Source organism: Lathamus discolor, chromosome 2, assembly GCF_037157495.1.
Source record: "Lathamus discolor isolate bLatDis1 chromosome 2, bLatDis1.hap1, whole genome shotgun sequence".
In the NCBI taxonomy this organism is placed as follows: domain Eukaryota; kingdom Metazoa; phylum Chordata; class Aves; order Psittaciformes; family Psittacidae; genus Lathamus; species Lathamus discolor.
Window position 1 is genome coordinate 28,732,801 of NC_088885.1, and position 26,944 is coordinate 28,759,744.

Consider the following 26,944-nt stretch of genomic DNA (forward strand, 5'->3'; position numbering starts at 1 on the left):
ATTGTGAAGGCATGCTCTTGAAACTCTTTAGAAAGGTGTTTGCCAATATGTTTGACAGGCTAAGAAAATGAAGGCTGCTCAGCCTGGAGAAGAGAAGGCTGCATAAAGATCTCACAGCAGCCTTGCAATATCCGAAGGGGGTCTACAAGGATGCTGGAGAGTGACTCTTCATCAGGGACTATAGTGATAGGACTCCCTCAAACAAAAAGGGGATATATAGGTTAGATACGAGGAATAAATTCTTTACTGTCATAGTGGCGAGGCACTGGAAAGGATTACTTAAGGAAGCTGTGAATGCTCCATCCCTGGCAGCGTTCACAGCCAGGCTGGACAGCGCCTTGAGTGATCTAGTCTAGTGGGAGGTGCCCCTGTCCATGGCAGGGGGGATGGAACTATCTTAAGGTCCTTTCCAACCCTAATCATTCTATGATTCTATACTTCTTTTAGATCATTAACTGCCTTTGACACAACTAGTGTTGTTGGCGCTGCTGACATGTAGGTGTATCAGCCCAGGGATTACATAACCAGCTCCTAAATGATAACCTGTTCTCTCAGAGGTCTTCAAATAGTTTTGGTTAAATGTTCTTTAGCTCTGAGAATTCCCCTACCATCTACTCTGCAGGATTTTGTCCTTTTTGTCAGTTTACTTTAAAGGACACTGTTTGAAAGAAGTGATCCAATAGAGACAGTGTGGAAGAGGTAGGGAAAGCTGTCCTACTTGCATTTTACTTGCCGGGATCCAAGCTTTACAATCACACTGGATCCCTTTTTATGTGCTTTTGGGGACCAACATCACCCAGTATCCACAGATGTCATCTTCAGCCTGATCTTGGCCAAAAGACTGCAGCCATTTTCAAGACTTGAAGGATAAATTACAGTACTGACTTGGTAAGCCATGCTATAAAGATTTGGGGATTTATGTGACAATCTAAAATGGCCATTACTGGATTGTTAGAATACTTCCTATCAATAGAAAATCAAAAGCTTTCTTTGTAGGTAGTCTTGAAGAGAGGCTGAAGAATCTACTCACTAAATCTATGAAAAGCAAGTTACATATTAGAAAATTGAACACTTTTCTAATAACAATTTTACATTATTAGCCTGTCTGCATAATTATTACAGAAATTAAAAGAACACTGTTATAGCTTCGAAGTTGCAATTCAAATTATAGCAACTTACACCTCCATGCAAAGCACACAAAACCATATACTGAATATAGCTACATTTTCTATTGTAAAATAAAACTGTTGTATATAACTCATTCTAGCTTTTAACTGAAGAACTTATACCTCCATGCTAGTGTATACTTTTTCTGAACAGGACAATAAGATGTTCAAATCTGAGACATAACAGTATAAAACAATATAAAATGTTGGAGTTCATTTCATATACAAACTTTTAAACTTCATTTTTAAACATATCACATTTATCAGAATAGAGGGGGGGAGGCAGAAACAGTAAATAAACCTTACCTTTCTCCTTGTTTCCCACCACTTTTAGGATTGACAAAAACTAAAAGTGGATGAGTGCCTGGAACTGGAGTGATCTAAAAGAAGGGAATAACACAGCCACTCGTTAATGCTGTGTGTTGCATTCATTTTTTCCTATAGTAGACAGAAAACAAAAAGCTTAATGCAAACTCTATGTTATGCTATGTAATCCAGCTGGAAGCAATTCCGTAATTTACAATAATCCTCACTTCATTAATTCACCACAAATTGCAAGTGGCTTTTTTTTTTTTTTTAATGCTCTCTGTCTTACATCTGTGACGCTATTTTAACCTATATTTCCATTGAAATACTGATATATATAGGTTACAGCTACCAACAGAGGAAAAAAAAACTTTAAAAGCAAGAAATGCATGACTGATTCTGACAGTAGTCTCCTATGGAAAAAGCTATGAAGAAACTGTATTTTGTAGTGAGAAATAACATTATACTATAAATAGATATATGAAATGTTAAGCTTGATGGAGTTTTTTTTTTTTTTAATTATAGAAATTTGCAGTATTTTATATAAAATCATAATTTTTTAAAAATATAATAACCATAACAAAAATGAGTTAAAAAAGTAGAGAAGAAAACGTGGAAGAAGGGCAAACTTGAGGAAAAGAATGCAGAGGAGGATATACTGAAGGAAACAATCAGTTCTACCACATTTTTTAATTCTTTTGTACATTAAAAGTTTTACATATTCACATTAATGTTTAGCTTTACAAACTAACACCCTCCTTCTAAGTAATAGTGTTAGTCTGCATTTTCAAATATTCTAAGTTGTGTTCACTGCCTTTGCCCTGTAGGCTTGAAGAACATGAAAAAAATTGCATCAAATGATCTCTCGCTATTATCTGTTTTTAACTCATAAAGCTTGAATAATCATATTTAAAGTTATCACTTTCATATATAAATTTTTGAATGTTTAAAAGCATATTAAGAGTTCAAAGTTAACATCTCCAAAATCATGTGTAACAACTTCAGAGATGAAGCTTAGACTATCCCTCTTTCAAAATGATACACTGAAAGCTCTTGCTCCAAATCCTTACTCATGATTCCTGGAATAACAAAATCTTTTCAACTGAAGATTTCATAAAATGTAATTTAATGTAGAACCTGAGAAACATGATACCTGAAGAGTCTTACAGGCATCCAACAGGCACCTAAAAGCACCTCTAGTAGGAAGTCTTAGGCACTAGTATGTCAACTCAATCCGTAACTTCACAAAGTATCCAGATCCGTTCCAGTACATACAACAAACAATGCGAAACTCCAGCAAATTCTGTGTAATTAAACCCAGCACAAAACAAACCCAATCTCAGATTCTATCACAGTATGCAGTTACCGCAAAGTGCTGTATGTTGAAACATATATCAAATTGCAGGATACAGTGAAGTCTGTCATATATTTAATTTTTGTCCACTGTTTTAATCAATTTTAGTTATTTAGCCAATTCTCTTGATGTTTGTTCCTGTGAACTAAGTGTAAACCAATGGTACTCACTGTGACAGAGATGGACTACCTACTGAAATCTCTTAGGACGCGGGTTAATTAATGAGACTCATCCTAAGGTTATACATGATCTATTACTTCCTCTAATTAGAAATAATAATCCTGATCATTATGCTGGTTAGCTAGAAAGAAGTAAGATGAATGTGCTTAACTATGATTAATTGTCTTTAAGTCGTTCAGATCTCCACTGCCACTAGGTTTTCTGCTCACTGTTGTCTGATGGAAGGAAGGTTGGCCTTGATACTTTGCTCAACAAAACCTAAATGATGAACTTATTTCTATATTAAATCTTTTATTTCAAAACTTAACCATGTTATTACAAGTAGAAAGTTTTGGATCAGTAGAAAATAAAATAATAATCAGTCTGTATTCCACTCAATTGCAAAATAAGGTCTCTTTTAATTAATTTCTTGCACCTTTTCAAAATTACTCTTTGAGATAATGTAAATGTTTCCATATAATAAACAATGAAACTAAAGATTTACACTAAATTGGTGAACATTTTTAAGCCTTAAACTAGCATGATTTACAGGCAATATTCGTGAAGTTGTTGGACAAGTGATTTAAAGTACAAAAAAGAACCACAAAAAACTGGTGGACTAACTACATATAGCTTGTCCCATATTGAAAGCAGAGGTCTAACAGAAGTACTATGAAGATTTAGTGGGTATTTTTGATATTTTTGCTTGGAACTCAGATCATAAACAAATGCAACTAACGTAACGATCAAGTTTTCAAAAAAAAAAAAAAAAAAGGTTCCAAAAAAGTCACAAAAATCCTTTTCCTTGTTCACTGGGAGGGATTGTAGTGACAGGACAAGGGGTAACGGGTTAAAACTTAAACAGGGGAAGTTTAGATTGGATATAAGGAGGAAATTCTTTCCTGTTAGGGTGGTGAGGCACTGGAATCGGTTGCCGAGGGAGGTTGTGCGTGCTCCATCCCTGGCAGTGTTCAAGGCCAGGTTGGATGAAGCCTCGGGTGGGATGGTTTAGTGTGAGGTGTCCCTGCCTATGGCAGGGGGGTTGGAACTAGATGATCTTGAGGTCCTTTCCAACCCTAACTATTCTATGATTCTATGATTCTATGTTAAAATGAGACCATGGCAGCCAAGTCAAGAGTATTAGAACCAGAGAAGCATTTTTTGGCCTGATATGGGAGAATTAGAGTCATATATTTTGATGAGCTACAGATATTTTTTTTTTTTTGTTCCAGACCATCTTCAGGAAAAAAAATTAACATTAATTACAGTTATATTTATGGAATCTTCCACCTTTATGGAAACAATTTCAAAATCATACTATCTGTGAGTGAAAAGAAAACCTAACAGTCTCACTGATCCCAGCCTTTCACTATGGTATCCTTCAAGATGCACTCAGCTTTCACAATGATCAGGTTATCATTATTGTTACCAGTCAAAAATGTAATGGTGCTAAGATGGAGTCCTGTTACTCAAAACCAATTTTATCCAACAGACAAAAACAAAGACCACAATATTATCAGTAAATTAGGGTAATCACTGGAGAACTATTTCTAACATGATAACCAGTGTTACATCATGTGCTACATTGCAGATGTGGCATTACAGAACAATACGAAGCACTTCAGAAAACATCTCAAATCCATTCAATAATTATTCTACCATCTTAGTCCCCACTTTCTTTCTCTCCTTCTCAAACGATGATAAATAAAAGCAATGACCAATCCTAGGCTTAGCATTCATCATGGAAAGAGAAGATAGAACCTAAGTATTGGATCATGCTAACAAACTTATAAAAAATTTTACTCCCTAATTACCTGAAAGCACAAGTTTTCAGCATTTAAGGTTGTGTGTGCAAGAGTCAGTGATGCTAGGAGTTCACTACATTTAACAGACCAGGTATATATAGTATATTCCAGGCAGTATATCACACGAGTGGAAAATAAGAGACTTGAAAAATGCCTGAAAATACAGTATGAGCATAAGCAATCTAATGCTTGGAAGAAAACCAAAATTCATAATGATGCATAGCACCGCTAGTAAAAGGACATGCCAAAAATACTGCTCTATCTAGAACCGTTGGGCTCACTGAATTGCATGGATATCACCCAAAAGTTAGAAAACTGTGTGCTTCTTTAGCACATGTTTGTTAGTCACACTGTGACTGATTAGACAGAATTTGAGCTTTCTGTCAATGAATACACTAGCCTTACTGCTACATACTCTGTCAAGATGATCTGGAGAGCAATGCAGTCCATGAGGAGCCTTGAGAACCATGAATAACGATTGCTATAACATCAGACTTAGGCCATCAATGGAGCAGTCATGTGACTGCATAGGTTTTAGGATTTGGATTCTTAGGGCGATTTTTTTTTGTTTTTTGCTTTTCCTTGGGTTGTAACAAGAATGTTTCACTAACCTAAGAAGATGAAACAATAAAATAAGCCTTTCTATCCTGACACAATAAGGTATGTAATGAAATTATTATAAAGCATACAGCTTTTGATATATGGTAATGGGATCCTTTACATTTACTGAACCTGAACTGCAATACATCAGAAGATACAGAGGACAGCCAACTATGTATACTAAATGATTATCACATTGTTATCACAAGGAAGTAGAGAACCAGCATCATACATGTGAACACTGATTTTAGTCAAAACTACTCATATCTCAAGGGAAAGAAGTTGAGCAGTTCAGGCAGAAGTCCTCAGACATGCCCCCAGGTAACCTCCCTAAATTCACATTAGCTCATCACACAGAAGTTTTTCTTTCAAGCAGAAGAAACTCCTTTCTTTATTATAGATATTGCTATTACTGAAACCACCTTGCTTCACTCATAATTTTGATGTGTCAAATACCTTACTTGAAAATACCTGGACAAATAACATCCTTGAAGTTTGACCATCTATTACTTAACAAGTTTAAACGAGAATAGTGAACAACTATTAAGAAATAGACTTATACATTATAATTCACACAATGGCATGCGATAGATAGTAAACAAATGGAGTTTACTTCCATCCCACAATACAAGTGTTTTAGAGTTAGTTTTCCCTTCCTGTTATTGTATTAGGAAATCACACCAATTACATGAGATGAAGATTTGCACCACAAGATTCCTGTACAGACAGAAGAACTTACCTATTTTATTTTTAAATATGTAAAAGTGAAATATTAAAGAGTGAATGTATAGGAAACATTTAACTTTAAAGATAGTTAACTCTATCATTGTCTTCACACCTACAAGCAACTCTTAAAATCAAAATAACAATAATCACACCTGAAGACCTTGTCCATCAATGGTGATAGAATTTGCTCTTTGCATTTTGTTCCGCTCTCCCAGTTTGTTCATTTGCTGGGGGCAACTCTTTTCTTTTTTCACTGTTGCCTGTCTTTCCTTGAAAAAAGAAGAGAAAAGGAGAAAATGGGAAATTTTGACATTAGTTATGCTATACAACTATAATTGAGACTGTGCCTCCATAAATTTGTGTTTGGACTAGAGAATAATGTCAGATTCCGCTTTAATGAAAATGAGATCTCAGTGAAGTTATTACAGAATGTCTGGCTACTTCACATAACATCTATGTGCCTGGACATTCCACAATGACTGGCAACAGATGGATAAAAAGTGTGCAGTCACAACACAACTTAATGAAATGATGTGAAAATATAATCTGACAGTACCAAGATGGCATTCTGAAACTTGAAAGCCAATCATAAGATATATTCAGTAGTTTAATAAGCACATAAGATATTGATCACATATTTATCAAAATTTCATCCTAACTGCTAGCAAAGGTTTGATGCTTCAAGAGTACTTTACCACTTTGGCAAAACACACCTTTTCTAAATGTATTAATCAACTGACTGTCTTTTTATAAAACAGATATTTTGTACCAGAAAGAAACCAGAATCTTCATCAGATTCTAAGCCACTAGCAACTTCTGATGCTGATACATAGCATAATCAAATAGTTATTTGAAAGAGGAAAGCTCAGAAATATGTTGCTGTAATCATATTTTCAGACGTTGTTGTGTCATTTCAGAGAACTCTGACTGAAAAAAAATAAAAATAAAAAATCCTTGCTCTTTGTATCTCATTTATCCTATTTATAAATTGCACCCAGGATGTCCTTCTAAGGTTGTCCGAAAATGCACCATGAATTAAGACAGCAGATGTTCATCATATAAAATCCCCAATAGTGTCCCCAGTTGTAACTGCACCCCAACCGCATTCCTCACTTCACAAGTGTAAGGAGGCTTTAAACTAGTCAAGGGAATGGGCTGGCACAAAGCTGCTGCACAAGAAAGGAGCATGAAGGACACTTGCACCCCCTGCAACTGTACTCAGTAAGCACTTCATTAAATGTACCATTTACGTTTGATACCAGGCCAAACCCATCTCTGTTCTACCTCTGATAAAGCCTTAGGGATTGCACTAGCAATTAATCCATGCCACTCTTTCTGGAGCAGTTTTAACTGGTAAGAAACACTGACACAGATTCCCTAGCAGGAAGGCAGTAACTTCCAGTTTAATATAGTGCCTTCTAACACATATGTGGACTATCACTGGTTTTATACCATCTTTAGTTTCCCTAAATTTGGAGACTGATGCAGCTTCAATCAAGTACTGATGCAAATAGTGACCCAAGTTATCTCAGGCTGCTTTGGGTAGCTGTGACAATCTGATCACATATCTTATAAAAGGACTGACAAACCTATGCCACAGAAACCAGGGGAGTCTATACTATTTCCTGTATGCACTGAGATTCCTAAGAGGTTAGTTAACTGGGTTCTTGGATGATTTGAGTAACTTGATCAGTTAAAGAGGAGGTCCAAGAGTCTAGACTACGATATCATTGCTTTAAACAGCAAACAGTAAAAGCAATTAGAGCTATTCATCTCAGTGCTAACCTTCAAAACACAAACACTGACAGCATTTATTATTTGATATTTTTTGTAGAAACTAGAACCGGGATGAGGCAACCAACCAGAACAGCATTTGTGAACTAGCACAAAACATTAATACGCAATGATACTGGTTAGGTGCTAAGGACAGTCGGTAAGAAACTTCAGTATGAAGGAAGCTTCACACTTCATTACCTACGTAAGAAGCAGCTTTGGGGTTTTAAACAACTTTGTAAATAACTACCCTTAAAAGTCACTGTATTTTATAATAAGTGAGTATACCATCTTAAACAAGATTTATATTACAGCCAAATCCGGGTCTTGGATACTGCAACATCTTCAAAACATCAAATCACATGTCACTAATGCAGTCACACAGCTAGTAAAAAAAAACTGATTTCTAAAAAAAAAAAAAAAAAAAAGTCAGAGGTGGAGGGCAAAATTTTAAAAGTAAAGAAAAATGTTCAGCTAGACAACATACTTGTGATAGTTCAAAGTAAAAGGTACAAAAGGATCAGATCCAGCATAGAGTATGCACATTAAGAGTAGTAAAAAAACCACTGTTCAAAAGAGGCCTGCTTATAAGTGTGGTACTGAAAATCTGCTTGTATATATGATGCTACTACTTATAGTATTCATACACTGCTGAGAACTGTCTTTACATAAAGGAAGCACAGTTCCCAAACCTACTGTTATCAATCATTCACAAGCAAAATGCAGTAAAAAATGCTTCAAGCAAAGGTTTGGATATTTGTATTTTTGTTTCAGCATGATACAGATGGCAGTCAGCCTTGGCCCAAGGACAGCTGCCTTAGCAACATTCCTTCTCAAATCTGTATTACCTGTTCCATAAGCAAAACAATTGCTTAAACCACAGACAAAAGGAGCTTCTCCTAAGCACTGACTAGACAAGATTAGGCCAAACACCTCAAAAAATACAAAGGAAAGAGTATACTCATAATACAGAGATGTCTAGAATGTTATCCAAAAATCAGATATGGATACCTGACCTCATTATCATTGAAGGACTGCTCCCTTCAATGATGATTTTTAATTTTGTATCATCCTTATAAGCATACGATACCACATTGTATGTCATCACATGTACCAACACTGTTCTCTGACCATTTCTGAAGAAGTTGATAGGAGATTCTAAATTTCCTGGAGTTATATATGCTATAATTTTTAGATATGAGTTATACCACTGAGGATCTGACTTACACTTTCTACCAAATAATACAAGAATGTATACCTTAATTCTCCTGAAAAAAATCTAATAATGTAAAATAAGAATATTTACCATTTCATTAAAATAATCTCTCTTAAATATTCTTGCACAGATACTTTGGTTTATATATGAAATAGAAAGCTGGTTTTCTAAGCCAATTGTACATGATTGTTAAAATAACTTTCTTTGAGGAACTATACCATTACTAAGCTATGCAAGAGCACCATGAACTAAACAGTGTCATTTTTTAATGAGATAATAACAGTTTAATAAAATCATCTGTGGATAATAGCCTACAAATTCTAGCAATGTTAAGACAAATTTGACATGCACTGAACAAATGGTTTTAAAAAAAAATTAAAAAAAATATTTTTCAAGGTTAGAAATGTTTCTACAACACTTTTGCTGTATTTACTATCTTGTTAATTAAAGCATACATAACGACTGATGTATCTGTGAACCATTTTGTTTAGTGGACATGCATGAGGTTGAGATAGATACTAAATACAGCACTTTAAAAGCTATTGTACATTTTGATGGCCCAAAGAATCAAGCTTTTCTGTTCTTTCGGTACATGCCAGAGCACAATACCTTCCAAAACAGTAATTACCACAACAATTATTTTTTTTTCCCCAACCATTTTTGCACCTCTCATGCCTTCTTTTCTCCCCTTGAATTCCCACTTTGAAGTCTGGAGTTTCTACCAGTCAGTATTGCTCCAGAGACATCACTGTCAGGTAAGAACTACTCAACTGTATCTACCCCTTATTCATTCAAATAAGAAAATATAATTGATAAATAAGTAAGGGCCTTTCAAATAACACAGAATATCATGTCTCAATTTTCAGCTCAGCCCCAAAATGCACTTTATAGCAAGAAGAATGCACAACATCATGATCAATTAGTACTCGTGTGTACATGGACGCCTCCTGTTACGCACCTCAGGGAGCAAACCTCCTAAAGTGGGTAGCGTCTGTTGGAAAAAGAGAATGTTAGGCTGCAACACCAAACAGCTGGGATGGCAAAGGACATGGAGAGAGCGCTCACAAGGAATGTTACCCTGCTGCAGCTCTACTTATCAAACATAGTTTACATATTTGCACAACTGTATGCCTTCAAAGTTCTTGCTGTTGCATTATATAACTTATATTCTGGGAAGTACCTGTGGGATCATTTTAGCATCAGTGAAAAATATTAGAATACGTGAGGAGTTTATTCTTTTGAATAGTAAAAAGAGATACTTGAAAGATAAAATGAAAAGAACACTCTGCAGGTGCCAAGTCTTTCAATCTTCATCCACAGTGAGAAATCTTATGCAAAAAGCTTTCTTCTACTGCAATTGACAAGCTGTACAACATTCATGCTCAAAAAGTATCTCTACTTTCTTTATATAGAGGTACAGTCTTTACAGAAAACACTAACATTAGAAATATCATACTCTATAATGGTATTTAGAAAAACAGATTAATAGGAACTAATGGCTTACTAAAGTTACCTTTTCACATTTTAACTGCTGACACAGAATCCAGTGCCAGTGTAACAAAAATTGCCTTTTCCCACCCTGTCTCTTTATGAGTAAGTGCAAATCTAGTTTTCTGGATTATTTCACACACAGCTGAGATTATTTAAAACAATTTACCATTAGCCATTATCAATAATTTATCTGTACGTTAAATAGTATTATAAGGCTATTAATGAATGGTTAATCACATAGTTTGTCAAGTGACTACCAAAAACTTGAGGTTACTTCTGTATGGTAATTACTTCTTTTGTACTATATACCTTCAGATAAAGCATATAACCAAAAACCCAACTTGGGGGTGGGAGTTCACAAGCAGAGAACCAAATTCTAGGTTAAAGCAAAAACTGAAACAGCTATTAAACAATATGTTTTATTTTAGAACACTGAAACTTGAACTTGAAAAATACTGAAGAGGGGAATTTGGTCATACAAGATCAGATGGAACCCTAAGAAATACCATGTAAAGGTATCCTCAAATGTTTGCAGGATGAAAGCGGTGAAAGTTCAAGTATGTGACCTGAACACCAAACTGATGATTCGGGTTTTTTTAAAGAACTTGGAGGAAGGTTACTCCAAGATTCTATAGCGCTATTTTGGTTAATGACATGGGAATCTCTAATGGATGCAAAACTTGGGTTTTAATATGTACTGAAGTATTAGAATAGGTACTTCTAGGCTGTCATTTTGTAAACCTACATGCTATTCAAGACCATGCTTACAAAAATTATATTCCATGAAATTTCTGTCCATAGTTACACAATAACCAAAGAGAATCAAAGATGGAGACACCCTGAAAACTGCAAGACACCCACGACCACTAACCCAAAACCCTGAGAAGCAATCTATCTGTAATATCTATTAGATATCATATCATCACATTAGATATAATGATTTAAGTGTGCTAAAATATTTTGAAAATTTACATTATGAAAGTTTCTCTGCATTTCCAGCTCTAGCACTATGTACATACTAATCAGAAGGGCCAACATCACACCATGCTGTCTTGAAAGCTCATAGAGCTGTAGCACAATACACAGCTCTACATCCACGGGCTGAAGCTGAAAGTCATCCTGTGGACAAGATTAGTGACCAATTCACCAGCAAAAGTACTGTCCAGTGACCTTGCACATGCCCATACTACAAAGCCTTCTGATTTATCTGAGAGTTGCCTTGATAGAAACATTTGCATGTAATGGGGGGGGGGGTGGGGGGGTGGGGAGAAAGGACCCCCAAAAAAATCCTCACCCCAAAAAAACCCCAACACATCCCCAACACATTATGTCAATCAGAAGTAAGTATTATGTCAACCATAATACTAGTAGCCAAAATACATGGAAAAATACAATTCTGGAATGGGAATAATGTAATTTAAAAATATTTTCTAGGACACCTGACTACAAGACTGTTCTGAACAAGGAATCGCTACATGGTAGCTTTATATATATGTACTCTGTGTTGCTTGTTTTACATGTCTTAATAAAGATGTAAAGAATTACACATCAAAATTACAGTCAAGCATTCCTCATGTAGTGTGTCACCTTCAGTTCATTTAGTTGCTTGAAGATAACTTGTGTTACATCTTGCATTCATGTGATATTTGAATCAACATTCAACAACAATAGGACCCAAGACTTTTCAGTTAATTTGCAACCTCCAATGAACTTGGGCTATAGCAGCAATAATACGTAACACCCAAGAAAGACAGAGGAGTTGGAAAAGAACTTTGAAAATAAAATCATGTTAAAAACTAATGGGAAAGGATGTAAGAAATAAACTTAGGTAGAGGCACTAGTGATGAGTTGTGGGCAGGCAACTAGATATAACTTAAAATGATTGAACGTCTGCCATTTCGGTTTATCAGCATCTTATTATTTTAACATTGAACTGTGTTTGCCGAACAGATAATTAGTTAGGAAGATACATTTTCCTCCAGGGCAATTATTAATTTCCTTCTGACTTCAAAGAAATGAAAAAGCTTTTAGTGTAGATAAGCACACCATTATATTTCAAATCTGGTTTAGATTCTCACAGAACTGAATCTGCAATATGATACGCAAATGAAAAGAAAAATAAAGAGTATTGTTTTGTTTTTTAAATCTGTTTCAATTGTTATGTCATTACTTAATATTCAACAACCAGATTTAAATATCCTACCCCCCACCTCCCCCACCCCGCCCCACAAATATATTCAAATAACTGGAATTTTCTGTAGTAGTAGCTTTTTTCAGAAACTCAGAATAAGGCTAGTACTCAACTTCAAAGGATTCAGTTGCTCTTAAAGACTTACACACTGCACTTTCTGTGCTCCATGTCGAGCTTGGAGTCAACTGAGTTAAAACTGATCTCTACTATAATGAAAACAGAAGAATCATTTTAGGATTAAAAACTGAAGAAGGGATTATGAAAGCTCATTCTTCAACCAGCAACTGCTAATTCCCATTTTTTCTATATGTATCTCTGATTTCTCATATGAGTAACATCTACGTACCTCACAGGAAAAAAATAGCAGTAAAACATATTATCAGATGCGGCAAAAAATATCTATTGAACTATGCTGCAATTACAACACAGCCATTAGCTATTTTACCTAGTCTCTCTAAATACTGATAGTCAAAGAAAATTCTTGTACAATATTTTCAGCTTTAACTCTGTACAACTTTTTGCCAGCAGCTCACACTTGCTTTATTTAGACAAAAGTTTGAAGCTACAGAAATATATATTCTTTAGTTGCACAAGACAATTTCTTTGCTAAAACATTTGTAATCTGTTATGTATATTGTTTTATGTACCTAAATAGAACTAGCTATTAACCAACCCAAACCCCAAATCGTATACATCAGTTTCCTCCCCCAAAATACATAACTGTTTATATGAATTTGACATATGATGGCATTTTATATTAGGTGTATATTTTGTGTGCAATTTTATATAAAAATTCTATATATATTTAACAAATTCTCTCTCTATATATATATATTCTAGATTTATATAAACAAAATACATGCTTAAATGATTTAGTCCTAAAAAGTTACAACCATCTTCACTAGACGAAAGCCAAAGCTATTCATAAAAGTGAGTTGTTCTAAACTTTCTATTATGACGACCAATTTGTCCCAGAATGCTGAATAATGAAGCTGAAAATTGAACACAAAGAAATTTATCCAATTTTAAATTTTAGTTCTTTCACTACTTGTTTTCAATATTGTATCAGACCCTCTCCCTTTGAAATAAACTGGCTACTAAGGAGACAGTGATAACTGCCATATAGTAATGCTCACATTGTAATCAGGGTACCTTATGTTTTAAAATTTATTCCGTAATTCTCTTTTTATTCCATGATTAAAAAATTAAATTATGGTTTCCAGAACAAATGGCAGAAATAAAGTAAAAAAAAAAAAAAAATATTTAAAACTCACATAAACAATAGAAGGATCAAAATTATTATACATTACAAAATAAATATTTATTTATTAAATAGTATGCTTCTATTTGTTGATTTGTCATTAACAAAAGCTATACCTATTTTGGATAGAAATAGAAAAATCTAGTTACTTTTCTACAAACATAAATATTAATTAGAACATCTATGTGCTCATCAATAATCGGAGCAAAGTAAAGGAAGGCACAGAATGAAAAAGCCAAAACGCACGCTAGCATTTTTTTCCCTTTCTGCCTTATAAATGGGTGGGGGAAGAGAAGCTGTATCTCAAGGATGGACCAATCATTTTTTTGCTTACTACCTGCTCATCTCATTCCAATACCCAGTTTTTAACCTGGTTATGATCTAATTCTGTGCTCTTGGTAGGTTAGGACTCAATTGTGCTAAAGATTTCTAAACTCACTGCCAGTCAACCTTATCATGAACTTTCATTACATGCATGTAATTAATTGGGTCCAATGAACAATATCAAGACTGAGTTATAGACTTTTCCCCCCACCATATAATTAGAATATAATTACCCACAGGATATCAGAATGATGCAAAACCTTTCCTCTAAATGTGCCCTCATTAGGAAACAAGTCTCAATGTACATTTATTCAATCAGTATGAATTAATTAAAACGTTACCGAAATAAAAGAGAGTAACATTAAAGTGTATCTGACATCTATTAAAAGACTATCACTTGAGATCAGCACACACAGTTTATAATAGAACTCATTTAACTTGAACAAAAAACTTCACCATATAACAAGCCTTATATATGGTAAACAGAAGAGTAAAAAGGACTAGTTTTAAAGTTGACAGACTGCATTTTACTAAAACATTTAAAAGTATTGCAGTGAGATATGAAGAATCTTCATATGACATTGAATCTAAACATATATATGATTCTTTCATGATACAGTATCAACTGCATGAGTTTCTCCATGGTTTCTTTTTCTGCTCAGAGTGTAGCTTATCATATTTAGGAATAACATTTGACAAGTTCCATTTTGTGCAGTTTTGAAGATGAAAGTCCTGTTATTTAACTTGGACCAGCCACCTAGCTTTCAGATGACCAGGCATCCAGGTTCTCTCTCCAGTCTTTAAGAGAGGGGACAGTAGCACAGGATCAAGCCAGACACTGTATATTAGAGGAATCCCTCTTGTGTCTAAAGAAATCCTGAATGAGACTTTTAGAAATGTCACCTGAGCTGAGGTGGCTATGCTTAGGGCAAAAAAAACCTGCCAACCTTCATGACATTACGATCTGCAAGGGTAGTTATTTTATTTATTCTTCACAGTTCCATCAGTAATTTTGGATGTGAATAGATACCTAGAGAATGGAAAAACTGAGAGGATATGGACCCAAAAAACAAATTGCAGCTGAGAGAACATCTTTGTAGCTCTGATGTAATCCATGGTGTTGTGAAATGCAATTTATGGAAAAAAAAAATCTCTTTATCTCTGCAGAAAGAGTTGAGGCTGGAATTCATAAGAACTTAAAAAATCAGACATGCTTTATGAGAAAGGTAAAAACATGAATGTCCTCAGTTCTGCAAAAGAGAAAAGATAAGAAAGGATTTTTAGCCTGTGCTCTTGAAGGAAAACTTAAGTGGGCATCTTAGTCTGAGAGAAACTCTTCACAGTTTCCTGGAAGTTTGGACTTCCAAAGTTACAAGTGGAAGTGACAGCTAAAACTTTTGGGATATCAAAGGTAGAAAGTTTTCCAACTTGCTATTTTCCTACAACTCCTAAAACTTATTCTATGGGATACGAAGATAAATTTAGCTCTGATACCTTGAAAAACTTGAGGATACACCTGATATAGCATTGCGGGTATCTGCTTTTCTTTATCTTAGACATGTAGGTACCATTGCAAGAATATTACTGCTCAGCTGACCATTGAAGCTAAGTGTGTGAATTAGGTGAATAGACTCGTGAACTGTCAGCTATATCAGATTTATACATCTGCACACATCATTTCTATTAACAGAGACACTATTGTATAAGCAAAACCAAAAATTGTCTGAAGTCATTATCAAGAGTGCTGGTTTCACATACACTGGAGTATTACATTTCTCAAAAGGAATCCCCATAAGAGGAAATGGGAGAAGCTAATTAAAAAGTTACTAACACAAATAATACATACACTGTAATCAATCGTTTCTAGATGGAATTCCTATTAGCTAAGTCACTGATGTATTATTTGTAACGTAAGTTGTCCTGGCTTAAACCACAACATAAGTATACTCATGATTTTAAGGCATTTTTGGAAGAAACTTCTAGATGAATGAATATACTATGAAATTATAAAGTTCACATTAAATCACAGCAAAATATATTTTCCATTCCTAACAATATACGTTGTGCTGAAATACATGTTTTATGTTACATTATTAGTATGTAATACTGAAACATGATTCTGATGCAGGGAAACATTTACTTCTGCATATGCCTTCAAAATTTGCAGATAAAACAAACCTCTTCAAGGGTGATTTGGCTCTAGAGTGGTTTTATATATCCACTAAACTTAACTAAACTCCAATTATGCAATGAAAATCTTAATTCCTCTATCCCTCTTCCTCTCCTGAAAAGAAAATGGGGTTACAGAAAAATAACTGAAGATGAAATTTCATGCTGGGGCTTTATTCAGTTTATAAGAATGGAAAATTATAAATAACAATAAACTGAAAACAGTCCAATAACACAATCATAATTTTTACATATTAACTTTTAAAGTATGAACTAAAATCCTGAAAATTAAATAATGTAATACAGAATGTAATCATCCAACCAATTTTAAATAATATTTTACAAGTATTATTTAGAACTTGCCCAGGTAATATTAAAAACACTAGTAGGGAAAAACTACAAAACTACTTTTACAAAGCCAGCTTTCCATTGCTTTATGTTCACTGACAGCAATGCAATAGTTCCAGTTTACTCAAGTAGAGTCAACCAAAAGGCTAGCACCCAATCAGAAAGCAAGTAACTTACCATAGACATGAATATTATTCTTAATGATCAGAAACACATTTAAGATTAGAAGGTATATTTCCTTGTTTTACCTCCTGCACTAAATTAGTCTTTCTTAAGTTCAAGCATTTCTTAAACCTCATTATGAAATATACTTAAAGAAGACAACACATCTGTTCTAAATACGATGCTGCTATGACTTTCATAAGCATAAAACATTCACTTTAATATATTAATACATTAGTTAATTCCAAAGCTCTTTTTTCATGATAAACTGGTCAGCTCTTCTCTATGCAACCTACACATACCAAGCATTTCTATTTTCATTTAATTGAGTTATTGTTTTTTGTGGACAGAGAAATTTACTGTCCACCACTGCAGAATAAAATATACCATAATGTTGATGCATAGCTTACTGCAAAACCAGTGTCATCATTCTAGGTAACCTCCGGCTTAGATCAGAGACCTCAGCATTGCAGATATACAATATGCACCCCAAGCAAAAACTGTCCATAAGAATAACTTCATTATTCTGGGAACTTGGATCTATAAAAGATGAAAACGTAGAAGTGTTCTGCCTATACAGTTTCTGGTAAGTACAGTCTGAATAAGTGATAAAACCTGAGTCAGCTTCAGGTATAATATGCCCTCCAGAAAGTTCATTCTCACATAAAGGAAAATGCAATATGCACAGGATAAAGCATGCTTACGCCTTTAAACTCATCAGCCATGATTACCTGTTGTGCTTAAGGTTCACACAGTTCTGTGAATTTCACAAATACTCTGGCAGTCAGCCCCAGCACCCTTTTAGCCATGACCTATGTCAGAGGATTACATCTGAAATAAACACACGGACAACTCACCAGTACTACTGGGCAGATTGATGTGGGTGGTAAAATATGGTCCTTCAGAGGTCCACAGTCACACTCAGGTTTTAGATGAGAAGCACATTTGTTATGTAGCTACAGGAAGACAGAAAACAAAGATCTAACTTAGACATTTTACTACTACAGTCTAAGAAAACAGCCAACCTAAAATGTGGTGAGTTTATTTAATCTAATTATTACTAGAGTACTAGAAGAAAATGAGACAGTCTGCAGTAGAAATCCTCTTAGGACTGACAAAACCAGCGAATTTATACTGAAGCAAAGAACAGTGGATCAAAATATTTTCCACTTGGAAAATCGCACATGTGGTCCAGAACACAAAATAAGAACATCATATGAGAGTACAGTAACATCCACATAGTGTTATTGGCGATCAAAACCTTTCTTTCAGAAGACAGCTTCTTGCACTAAGCCAGGAACTTCTGTTCTACTATTAATGGGCAACCTCCAGTAATTTATGACAGCTTTTAGTATTGGTGTAACTCTCCCATCCTACCTTAAGGTGATACAGTAACTACTGATTCAATTGTGATGCTGCAATATCTATGAAAAAAATACATGAAATATAAGAGAATAATGTAGGAATATATAAGAGCTTTAAGCTATATTGGGGAAAAATTGATTGAATGAATGTTCAGGCTTCCACTGACTGCTGAGGAAGCTGAAATACTCTCTTTTTTATACTTTATCCTTAGCATTTATCCAGTTTTCCTGAAAGCAATGAGAAGAATTCTGCTCTGAAAACATGGAAAGAATATCTTCAGGTCTGCTGACTGAAAGAGCATGAAGCATTAGAGTTCAACAGGTTCAATAGCTATTACAAAATCTGTAGTTCAATGTCTGCATGTGTGAATCACATTTTTCCAATGACTGATTCATTATCCCTTAGATGATTTAACTATGTCAGTATGAACTCTATTAAAACTGCACCAGTTGCTGATGTGTACAACCTTTACCAGCAACATGGTCTTCATAAAGTTATCTGGTAATGTTGATATAACATTTCTGAATTTTGAACTAAATGGCACCTAATAGTAGCCTTGTCCATATTAATTTATACAGCAAAGTTACCTTTTCAGGCAGTTACTTAGCAACAGAAAATAAAAGTCTAGCAGATTTCGATTTACTCTGAGTATTAAAGCCTTATTGTGAGGGTATTTTGGTAGCCCTGTAATCTAAATCATTTGTCATGCTAATTCTCTCCCTCAGTGGTAAGGCTACTTGTACCATAATTAATGCACACCAGGCCACGGTACATCAAATAAAAGTATCTTCACACATTCAGTGGTAATTAGCAGCTTTGCTACTTGGTGGCATGCAAACTTATCTGCGAAAAAATAGATTAATCTTCTTATTAGTCTCTGCTGATCTTTGACAACAGAACTGGCGTGTAGCAAACAACAGAAATGGTGGAAGATATGTAGCTTTAGGGAAAATAAAGCTCTGACACAATGAAATAAAATAATACGCATCTCTTCTCAAAAAAAAAAAAGGAAAAAAAAAAAGGTTTTAGCAGATTTTAAACACATTTCCCCAAAGTCCCCTTACCCCAAACCTAGCTCCTGTAGAATGCCCATCACAACTAAATGCCTAAAAGTAGAAAAAATTGTATATGTTGGAAAGAGGGAAAAAAAAAAAAAAAACGCGCTACCAAAAAAGAAAAAAAGACAACAACAAAAAAAAAACTACCCACAAACAACAAAACAGACGAACAAACCACATGAACAAACTTTACAAGACCCCGGTAGAGAAAGACAAGAGTATATAGAAGACGGAATCATTGCCCTGGCTGAGAACTCAGTATAACAAGCCTCAGTGAAAAACATCTCTAAATTTGGGGATTTGATTCAGTTGTTTGACATCAGAAATGACCCTACTAGGTTATAAGAAGGAGAGCTATTCAGTATGCATGAAAGAGGCTCAGAATTAGTTGTGGCATAACTAGCACCCTCCTGAATTACAATTTTTTTTTCGGCAACAAGCCCTAAATGTGGTGGTGTACAAGGAGTTGAAAATATATGAAGGACGTGATGATAATTACATAACTTCAGAATACCCATTCAAAAAATCATACATCTGTTAGAAATTTAAAACAGGTTTTTTCAGTAATAAAGAATTATTATTAGCAAATAAAGCTTTTGCAACAAAATATACAGAATATACAGAATTGCAAGAATAGTGAATGGAAGACTGAAAAGCAAAGAATTTGTAATATTTTTAAAACTGAAAATTCTCACTTATGTCTATTTTACACCTGAAGCCATAAAACTTAAAAAAAAATTAATAAAGTTATTTTGAATATTCAGTATTACTTTTACAGAAAATAAAGATATTTAAAACACTGATGTAAATACAACTGCAAAACCTCAGTGACAACATTTTAAATCTGGCTGTCAAAAAACACAGGCCCATTTTTAATTGTTATTTTAATAGATATTTAAGCACTTAAATATGCACACAAGCACCCAAGATATTTTCAGAAAAATTAAGCCTTTTTCTTCACAGTGATTTCAATGATAAATCATTCCTCGATACTTCCTCAGTGAGTATCAGTTTTTATGGAAGTCCTCTACATCTTGATGTGTATCTTCAAGAAGTAAAAGGCCTTTACAAATCTACAGATTTGTACAGATTCACATGAAATAATGGGAAAATACTTTTTCTGACAATTTGCAGTTTCCTTTGACTTTAAGAGAGAGCCTTACATAATATGTAATCATTGAGCGATATACACATACTATACAGATGTAAACACTTCTGTATCTAGAGCAGCACACTCATATTTATCTGTCTAAATACAGATAGCCATTGCCTAAATTTAATTATTTGTATGCAAAAATTTTGGATTGGGTGTTCTATTCCTTACATAAATTATCCAAATTTTGACAGCAATCTGGACTACATATTCACTTCCTTCTAAAATACTGGGTTTTAAGTACTCATAACAGCTTATCACTGAAAGTACCCTGATCTATTTTCTTTGATGATGTTTCATATTTTGTGTTCTTGTGTTAAGAAAATGTCATAAAACATCCAAACTTGTACATTGAAAACAAACTTTCACTAATGCCTCAGTCTCATATTAGTATTTAAAAAACTGAACAAACAACTGCTGTTTCGTAACAATAATAATGGTATCAGCAAAAAGGCAAAAGCCCTAGAAGAGACCTGAATCTTTCCCCATTTAGATTTGAAACTTAATCCTGCCCCGGCCAGGAACAGAAATACTGGCATTGCTCCTTCTAGCATGAAGACCTCACTTTTAAGGGCAGTGTTCCTTGAATGTCATTAGTTCCAGTTATTGGTTCCTGCTGAATAAGGAGTGCACAAAAGTTGTATATATTAGAGTTGGTGCACAGATTAGTATATATCAAGACGTCTCTGCTATTATTCCCAGACACCTGAAATCACTGTATCCTACCAGATGTCCTCAATTTCATCCGCCTGTCAGTACACCACAAATTAAGATTTTGTCCTAGTGTCACAGTTACCTTGACCTTTCCCAGTACTGAAAAATATTTTCTAATCTTTCTGTATGGTAAACTGGGAATTCTGCTCTTTAGCGTGACATATATTATTTCTACTTGTATATTGTCTTTAAGCAGAGTACATCTTTAAGCATATTTGCTTGCAAGAATTAAGGGCTCCTATGAATATTCTGCATATACTACTTCTTAAACATGCACTATTCATTTCTGATGACAAAACTGAACTAGACCTTTTGAATTATGAGGCCATAAAAAAAAGAGATGCAGATTTTTATCTCTCCAACCTGTGCTAAAGGCTTTACTATAGTATACTCACTGTAATCTGACACCAAACACAGTGAAGTCCAGTCAAGCCTTGGTAGCATTTTATAGTTTTGTGGCACTTATCACATTTTGTTGGACAGTTTCCTTCTACCCAGAAATGGTGCATTACCTGCAAAAGAAAGGTGTGGATATACATAGAGTTACAAAATTAACAGGTAAATGGCAAAGTTAATGCTACCCCAAACTTACATCAGTATTCTTTTTGGACTTGACATATGTTTTGATGCAAGATGCGGGAGCTCTTGAGACACAGCGTTCATGGACTGTGTACTTGCAAACTGAAAAAAGAAACACATTAATAGATGTTGAGGCAATGCTGTTTCTGACTACACTTTTATGAAACAAATAACATTACCAGCATGCTATCTCTATATAATCAATCCAATCAGTCAATGAAAACTCAAACTAGACTGCTTTTTCCAAGGAATACAAAAGGCCAATTAGAACAAGAAATATTATGCAAGGGAGAAATCCAAGAATGCACTAACATTGCATGACAGGAAATGCTTAATTAAATCAGAGCTCACTAATTTTTTTCACAATAATTCCCAAATGACAAAAATATTAAAGACAAATTGATGAGTGCCAAATGGTTTGGTGTCATTTGCTAGTAGAAAGAAATCTATATTTTAGAAACTATAGGCATGAGAGCAGCTGGCAAGCACAAAAATAAAAGCCAATGAATTTATGTTGTTCCTTCTATTGATTTATAAATCTTAAATGGCTGATTAGTTCATTTTCAGATAGCAATTGTTTTCATGCATTCCATGTAATCACCCCAACTTTAACTCTTACTTTCCCCAATGTCATCCCTGAGCAGCTTTTTCTTCCTACGCTCTACACACCAGCTTTTGGTAACCACTATTGTCAGCCAGGACTGTAAAGATCACACTAGCTGCATTTGGAAAAACATATAAATGTCAGGGTACAATACAAAGCTCTGCTGACTTAAACTATACAACTGTGCCTAGATAAGGAAATCATGCTATAGCTTATACCTGCATTCAATAGAGTCAACTATTAAAAACTGAGAATGAATTTCTCTCTGCATGGTATATGTCTCACGCTTTTGACCTCGAGAGCAATTAAGCACAAAGTACTTCTAAACACCTTGCTTGCACCTATTACACAAACCCAGTGGGAGGTGCAGCCATTAATCAGACAAACTGCAGGGTGTAACATTGTTGATTGGACCATGGAGGGATGGTGAGGCACCCTGCAGTTCCTCCCCCCCCTCCCCTTTTTCTTTTCCTCCCACACAATCTAAAATGCAAATAATGAAATCTATAGCAGTGCTTTGAAAATATATTGGAGAAGCAGCTTATCGAGATAAGGAAATAGTGTAATAGTTTTGTAACTAGGCTCAGACTCCTTGCTGCAGGAAGAAACTTGAAAGGAGCATGTGGATATTCTTCAGATTCTCTGGGAGCATTGTTCTCACCAAACAAATGCGAAGCACACCAACAAAAGGATTTTAAAGAAGCACACTGCAGTACAGAAAATAACAGTTCTTGTAAGGCTTGTCTTTTTGGGGCAATTTATGTAAGTCACCTACACATTTCTGGTAACTACTGAAGAGGATGATCTACATTATACACTCAATAAAATTTTCTTTCAAACAGATATGGCTATTATATTTCCTCACAAGTTTACATGAGTCTGATGTAAAAGAATATTAAAGAATGTAGTATTTCAAGATCTAATAGTCAATTCAGTATTTTTAATATATATTCCAGTTACTGTCACCAGCATTTATCAATCTGAAGTTATTCGATTTCTATTTGTTTGAATTTTAATAAATCTATGTCTCTCACTCCATAGTATTGTGAACGAAATTATACAATGTGAAAAAACATATGTGGAGGATCTATATCTGGTTTAAAAGAGATCTGTGGCCCACAGAGGAGAGACAAACAGTTGATTTGGAAACCCTCATTCATTCAAAATAATTTCAAATCAATAGAATTGTACACGCAGAAAGGTCTTGATCATCTGCAATGGGCTATTTTTCATAACAAAAATGGAGAAAGTAAGTTACACCAAGAAACTGATTAAGTTATCAAAAAGAACAATGAAAGGTGACTTGACACCATCATGAGAAGAATACAGTGGGTACTAAAGATCTCATTAATCTAATGGAGCAGGGCATAACACGAACGAATCACTGGACCCATCTAGAAGACATATTCAAATCAGAAAATAGGTCTTAAAAAAAGATGATTAATCATTGGAACACACCACAAAAGAAAGATATGGATCATCTATCTCCTGAAACATTCAAACAGAGATGAAGTATCTTTCAGCAAGATTTGGCTTCTCAAGATACACGCTATGAGCTGGTCAAACACAGGTTGTTAGAAGACACATAGATCAAACCCAAGGAACTGAACTGTACTAACTGCACCTAATAGTCTAATGAAGGTCAAATCAGATGTAGCAGTTTTTCTGTGTTCCTTTATCTTAAAATCTATAATCAAGTTAAGATATGAAAGTATGGCAAGACTTAGATTTTACAAACCAAGTAAACATACAAAACTTTGCAAGTGTTACAGAAACTTGATTTCTGGAAAATGGGGATTTGACTTTTACAATAAACAAACCAAGAATTCTGTGAAAAATTTAAATAAACAAACATGGGACTTAGATGCTACTCAAGTTGATATCTATTAAAATATAATTATTAATAATTATTAATGAAAAAAGAATAATAAAAATATAAGGTTGAAACTTAAGCATGATACTTGCTAAAAGAAGGAAAAAAGAAAAAGAAAAATATGAGGCAGACTCCAAAGGGAACTAATACATAGCTATCATTATACAGAAAACTCTCTCAAATAGTAGCTTTGAAAGCACAATATCCAGACAAGTTAAAAATAGAAACCTGAGTGCTCAAGCATAGCAGACAAAGAGGGGAGACACCATTGCGCTGGCAACTGTTTTGTACTGGGAAGCTACTAGTTCTTTGTTATGCAGAGGCAGAACTTTTCTAGGAATAGACATGTATGCAAATGGACACTAAAATGCTTATACTCACAAGAACAGCAGAGACCTTGCTTGCCTACTCCGATTAGCATATTCAAACAAAGATTACAGTAGGCAGGCTTGTTAAAGTGTTTCAGCCTCCATACGTGCTGCCCATCATCTTTCACATTCTGCACAGGACATAAAAGAAACAGATTTCATTTGATAAAATAAACAATGACATATATAACTGCCAATAAAAATTGGAGTTTGACTCAGGAACGTAAAAGACAATCTGTTACTTCATTTAATACTCTGCACCAGATCACAGTATAATCATTCTAAATACACAGGCAACAATATAATAAAAAATTCTTCTGAAGCTCATGGGCATCCATGTGTTTCAAAAACAACCCAGAAAAAAAAACCAAACAGGCTGCTGTCACCACTGCAACACAATGATAGCAATAAATCTAGGCTGATATTAAATTACAACTAGTATTAAAATTAAATAATATTTGTTCTAGAATAATTCTAAAAATAAAGGTGCTTCAGGTTAGCAAATAAACACACACACACACACACACCCAAATGAATGATGGAAAGGATTTTTTTTTTTTTTATATGACAGAGATATTCTTAGTGACCCTTGTAATTAAGGACATGTATCAATGTATGTGAAGTGGGAAATCTAGCCACACCACAATAACACCTATTGCCAGCTTTAATTTATGTTAATGTACTGCCAACAGTCTATCAAAAATCAGGTATTTAAGATAGAGATTTACATACTGGACCTCTTCTCCAAAAGTTGAATTCCCTACATTCAAGCTCACATTTTTCAGTTAGCTGTAGCACTATACTCAAATCTTGCATGAATAGACTGATCAACTGATCGGCACTTACAACTCAGGGGCCCACTGTAACTTATGCCTACAGCTAAAATATTATCAAATCATTTATGTTTATGAAAGCAATCTTTCAGCTGCATGATTGTCCTCTTTGTTCTTAATGGAATCATTCTGAAACCTCACTGTTATTAGAAGGCTTTTAAAATGGTGTGCGCTTGGTACAGATGTTAAATTTAGTCTGTACATTCCCAGGTTTCTTGGCAAGTGTGGCCATCGGGCTTTTCCCTTTTTGCTATCATCAGAGGTTTTGATTAAAAGAAAAAAAAAAAAAAGGTAGAGTAACCTAATGTAATATCAGTTGTTTTTTTAATGTTATTTATTTCTTTACCAAATGTAACATCCAATGGAACAAAGGTGGTTTATGCCTATCAGCTGGAATCAGGCTGCAGTAGCTTTAGTCTTCATTCTGAATTACTTAAATTCTATAGTCTTCTTGGTCATTTCATTACTGAAAAGAAATTTCCACATAGCTAAAGGAATCCACATCAGCCTCTGTTTCCCAGAAGCCACAGCAACAGCTGGTCCTCATCCTGTTTCTGATTTCTCACATCAAACTACTGCTACTACTTGTCATCATGTATATATAATATTTCTGACTGAACATGCAATAATATGATGGTTTTCACTAATAAGGATAGTCAATATAAGTGAGCGGTCATAAATTTTAATAAAAATTTAGTTTTGACCTATATTAGCATATACTGCATGAGTAATGTCCTGAGAAATCAGTATTTCTCTATTCTATGAGTCAGCCATTAACAACAAGTCAAAACTGACGAAGACTTCTTCATCCTTGGGGATGGGGAGGGGATCCTGCAGGAAAATCTCCAAGAAAATTACCTAGAAACAAAAGGAACCGAAGTCAGATAGAATATTTTTTCTCTACCAAGATATCAGGACCAGAGCCTAAGTGGAGTTCTCCCAGTATTATCAGGAGGAGGAGGAGTTCAAATGCCATCTCTGACAGCTGGGCATTGGTCAGGGTCCCTTTCTGCAGGAACAGCAGATGGGATTCTAGGGCTGGCAAGAAGTGTGGATGTTTTTCAATTTCCCCTGAAGAAGCAGAAATAGATTCTGCAGCTGTAGAGCAATAGAAGCCTGTCAAGCTCCTTCAAGACTGGCAGCTGAAGAGAATGCATTTCATTAAATGGAGCTCTGTAACTTCCATTTTTCTTTGCATCTTACTACCACATTCCACACATTTTTCAAGTATTGTTAAAAACACATACAATACAGTATGTGAGTTTCAAGTCTTCTGAAAGCAGAGAATTATTCACTACATAATAAATACTGGGTAAATCCTTCTGAGAAAAAAATAGCAACCAATG

At 34.7% G+C, this 26,944-nt stretch overlaps 1 protein-coding gene across 13 annotated transcripts in view; it reads right to left on the bottom strand.

Moving 5' to 3' along the window:
- DGKB (diacylglycerol kinase beta) overlaps positions 1 to 26,944 on the bottom strand; it is a 500,304-nt gene that overhangs the window by 229,482 nt on the left and 243,878 nt on the right. For all 13 annotated transcript variants that reach the window (XM_065666235.1, XM_065666238.1, XM_065666233.1 and 10 more), the window contains 6 exons: positions 24,779 to 24,896; positions 21,934 to 22,022; positions 21,737 to 21,853; positions 17,909 to 18,007; positions 6,269 to 6,385; positions 1,473 to 1,546 (listed from right to left, as the gene is read on the bottom strand). In XM_065666235.1, the coding sequence (XP_065522307.1) occupies positions 1,473 to 1,546; positions 6,269 to 6,385; positions 17,909 to 18,007; positions 21,737 to 21,853; positions 21,934 to 22,022; positions 24,779 to 24,896 (614 nt within the window). The remainder of the gene's footprint in view (positions 1 to 1,472; positions 1,547 to 6,268; positions 6,386 to 17,908; positions 18,008 to 21,736; positions 21,854 to 21,933; positions 22,023 to 24,778; positions 24,897 to 26,944) is intronic.